At 53.6% G+C, this 4,196-nt stretch overlaps 1 protein-coding gene across 1 annotated transcript; it reads right to left on the bottom strand.

The window, feature by feature from the left end:
* Positions 1-551: 551 nt before the first annotated feature.
* Positions 552-4,195, bottom strand: PCDH8 (protocadherin 8; the record flags this gene model as incomplete). The annotated part of the gene is made up of 3 exons (XM_019528507.1): positions 552-1,584; positions 2,024-2,231; positions 2,405-4,195. Coding segments are annotated over 3 exons (2,373 nt in total), but the record flags the coding sequence as incomplete, so codon positions are not given.
* Between the last annotated feature and the right edge of the window lies 1 nt (position 4,196).

The following is a 4,196-nucleotide window of genomic DNA, read 5'->3' as shown; positions in this document are numbered from 1 at the left end:
GGCTGACTGCCCATCACCGGCGGACTTAGTGAAATGTCAAAACCGAATCAAAACAGCCTATTTCGACAAAGCAAAATGGAACAGCTGTTTTGAATAGGAATGAAATTCGATACGAAATGCTGTTCCATCAAAACTTTGAAACTCAAGGCAAAACAGAACGGTAACATTCTGCAAAGCGCTAATGTGTATGCGGGGGCGAGGGGAGGGTCTCATAGATCCCGCAACATGCTGGATCCAACACCTCCTCTGGCTGGTCTGGTAAGCGAGCAACAGGGCAGGATCTGCATGCAGCACAAGTCTCCAACCAGCTGGAGTGGGTGCCATATGCAGCTTGTGTTCTAGACCAGCCTGAGCAGGGGTTGGATCTGGTGGGGGAGGGAGGTGGGTGGAGTTAGGCCTGCACTGCTTGTTTGGCCCATGTTTTGGAGCTGTGCCACTCATAGTCCACAAGACTGGATGATTCTGACACTCCCACTTCATAAGGGCTAGATTTCTGTTTACCTATAGACCGCCGTAATCTTTGGAGCATGAAACCCATTAGCAGACCCCTCAACACATGTCACAAAGTCTTTATTAGTGTGTTTATCAATCGGTGACAGATTACAGAAGCCAAAAGGTAATTAAATAACATTTAACTTGAAATAGACCACAAACTTAAGAGATACAAATCACATTTGGCAAGGCAAAATACTCAGTACATAGGGTAGCTTAGGTTGTTATTACATTACAAAGGAGGAATTTCCCCTACGTAATTCTAAATATTCAGGATATTATTTTTTTTTGTGTCTTTCAGACAGTTGCTTTGGCAATAACTTCATTTTTTTAGCTTTTATTATATAAAAATATAACAATTTTTCCTTTATATACAAACATTACATTATGCAATATACAGGTTAAAAACACTACAAAAAATGGCAGGTGGAGGTGGACTAAAAGCAAAAGAGCACAGTAAGAAACCCCCCCCCCAAAACAAACCCTTAAATTAAATACTGCACATTTCATAAAAATTACATTAGCTACAAACGGTTTGTTGTTTGCCAATATCAAACAGTACCAACATGATTGGAAATCTTTCCCAACAACTTCATTTTTAAGGCACATCTTGCATATTTCTATGTACAACACTGTATCTGGTCAATAAGTTAAAGGGCTCTTGAGAGTGACCTAGTAGTGTGCACGTATGTACTTGTGCGCCAAGATGAAGGATGAGTTAAACTTTCTCGCTGGCATCATTCTGGGGGCCTATGTATCTGGTCGATGCGGCTTGGTATAGGGGCACCCCTATTTCCTGAAGGTCTGGGAGTCTCCCAGGGTGGGGAGGGGAGAGCAATGTGATTGTCCTGTCAAAGTCCCTATGTAACACTTTTTCGTAGACACTCTGCAGCCCCACTGTCTTGGGCAGCTGTGCCTGGTAGTAGCTGTCCCTGTGAAGGGGGTCCCTGGGCAAGGAGGTGCTTTTGCAGAAGGAGGACAGCTGAGCTGGAGGGCGGGGAGACGAGTGAGTGTTGGATCGGCCACAGGAGGGGCTCCAGCAGCGATCTGAATGGCCCAGGATCTTACATTCGGCTGTACAAGCCCATAGTCCTAAAATACAAACAAGAACAGGAAAAAAAAAAGTAAACTAATCACTGCATGAATAAATCACTAAAGAGTTTTAATGAGCTTGGTGATAAAAACTATGGAGACTGACGAGCAATGTTTTGAGGGACTCTGAAAGCTGCAGTTATTGCATTTAGTTGGCAAGCCCAGACTCACAACAGGAAGGATGCATTTTTTGGAAAAGGATTACAGCACTCCAGCTTCTTCTACTCTACACGATGTGCCTGGCATGTAGAGAGCTGAAACTGGCATGCAAGAGAAGGGCTAGCATGTCATCCCTGCAATGACTTGGAAAAAACACGGAAAGCCTGTAGGACTCCATTACCAAATTGCCAGTCTATTTTTTTCCTCCTCCTGGGGAGGACTTTTAGTGAGGTTATAGCAAGTAACAGGTCTGCACCCCCATCAGGGGCTGACTCCATACCATTTTGCATGTGAGTGATGAGATCCTTCTTCAGGGCCTCCCCGCTGATGTCAGAGTCACTGTCATTGAAGTCGCTGTCACCTTTGCCACTGTCTTTGCCGCTGAACTTTTCTGCTTCTCGACCAGATATGGTGTTGAAAGAATGACCCTTCCAAATGGGCACTGGAGGAGTCAACTCTTTGCTGTAGTTTGAAGCAGAGGCATAAGGCTGGAAAAGAGGGGAAAGAATAGGGGGTGTGTTGGAGATGCAAGAAGTGAATACATGTTCATACCTGAAACTTCTCCAGATCCCATCTCCTCCAAAGCCTCCCTTCCCCTCAGCAGCCATCCTCTCAAGTCCCCAAGCCAAACCACGAATAAATCTTTGTAGATATCACTTACCTCTGCATTTGTTCCTCTCAGTCGTTTCTGACCCTCATAAAGACAGGTATCACCATTGTTCTCAAAAGAGGAGGCCTCCTCTGTGGCTGGGGAAGGCTCTGGGCTGGTGAAAGACACTTTGCTGGGAAAGGCTCGTACTTCAAACATGTTGCCCCTGGGGATGGTGTCTTCCTGCCTCACCTTCTCCAGGTGGGAGATGTCAATCTGCTCCTTCAAGGGCCCATTGTTCTTGAGCCTGGTCTCCTTCTTGCGCTTGTTGCAGGTGGTGGCAATGGTGATGATGGCCACCAGCAAAAGGGTGCAACTGCCTGCCAGGACGATGATGACTATCAGAGGAACATCCCATTGCAAAGCTTTCCCCTCCCAGGAGCTGGGTTTGGCTACCTCGTGGCTGCTGGAGGGTACCGTGGCAGTCACTAGGAAGCTGACTGTGGCTGTGGTGGAAAGCGGGGGCTGACCATGGTCCATCACAGTGAGAATGACTTTGAATGTCTGCCCTAGCTCTTCGGACATGTCTCCTGTCAGCATGATCTCTCCTGTGTCCCTGTCAATGGCAAAGAGTTCTTGCTGTGGCAATGGCTCTGGTAGGAAGGAAAAGGTGAGCTCAGCATTGTCCCCATCATCTGCGTCCCTGGCTTGGATCTGAGCCACGGGAGAACCGGGGGGTGCCTTGCAGAAGACCCGGATCTCCACAGAGCCATTGTTGAGTGCCGGGTGAATGATGATCGGTGCATTGTCATTCTGGTCCAGCACTGTCACTGTGACAAGGGTGGTGCTGGAGAGTGGTGGGGTCCCACTGTCGCTGGCCTCGATGCGCAGGTCCAGCTGCTTGAGGACCTCGTAGTTGAAGGTGCGCAGGGCATAGAGAGCGCCAGTGGCAGGGTCAAGGGACACGTAGGTGGAGACGGGGGCACCGGCGACCTGGGCCTCAAGCAGGCGGTAGGTGACCTTGCCGTTAGGGCCCAGGTCCGGGTCGCGGGCCAGCACAGTGGCAAGGTAGGCGCCGGGGGGGTTGTTTTCAGGCACGGCCACACGGCCAAGGGGCGGCGGGGCGAAGAGCGGCGCGTTGTCGTTCTCGTCGCGCAGGCGCACGGTGTAGGGCCGCACGGTGCGGAAGGGCGGTGTGCCCAGGTCTTCAGCCACCAGCGTGAGGTTGTACTCGGGCAGGCGCTCGCGGTCCAGCGCAGCCGCCGTCACCAGCACGTAGCTGTCGCCGTAGGCGCGCCGCAGCGCAAAGTGCTCGTGGCCGTGCAGCGTGCAGCGCACCTGCCCGTTGGCGCCCGAGTCGCGGTCCCAGGTGCTGACGAGTGCCACGAAGCTGTCGCGCGGGGCCGCCTCGCTCACGTACAGCACGCCAGGGCCCGGGCCGGGCTCGGGGCTGCTGCCAGCGCCCAGGCTGGGCCCCGGGGGGCCCGCGGCGCCCAGCCCCAGGGGGCTGAGGCGGATGCCGGGCGCGTTGTCGTTGACGTCGGTCAGGCGCACCAGCACGGTGCAGGTGGCAGCCAGCGGGCTGGCGCCCCGGTCACGCGCCTCCACGTCCAGCTCGTAGGCGCGCTGGCGTTCGTAGTCCAGCGGCGCGGCCAGCGTGAGGCGGCCTGAGCGTGGGTCCAGGCGGAAGAGGCGCCGCGCCTCGGGCGCCGCGCGGCTGCCGAAGCCGTAGACCACCTCGCCGTTGGCGCCCTCGTCGGGGTCGGCCGCGCTCAGCGCCAGCACCGGCGCGCCCGGCGCCGCGTCCTCGCGCAGCTCCACGGCCACGGCGGCCTGCGCGAAGGCCGGGCTGTTGTCGTTGGCG

Source organism: Crocodylus porosus, unplaced genomic scaffold (genome assembly GCF_001723895.1).
Source record: "Crocodylus porosus isolate Cpor-Errol unplaced genomic scaffold, CroPor_comp1, whole genome shotgun sequence".
Lineage (NCBI taxonomy): Eukaryota > Metazoa > Chordata > Crocodylia > Crocodylidae > Crocodylus > Crocodylus porosus.
This window is presented reverse-complemented; position numbering and strand designations above follow the sequence as displayed.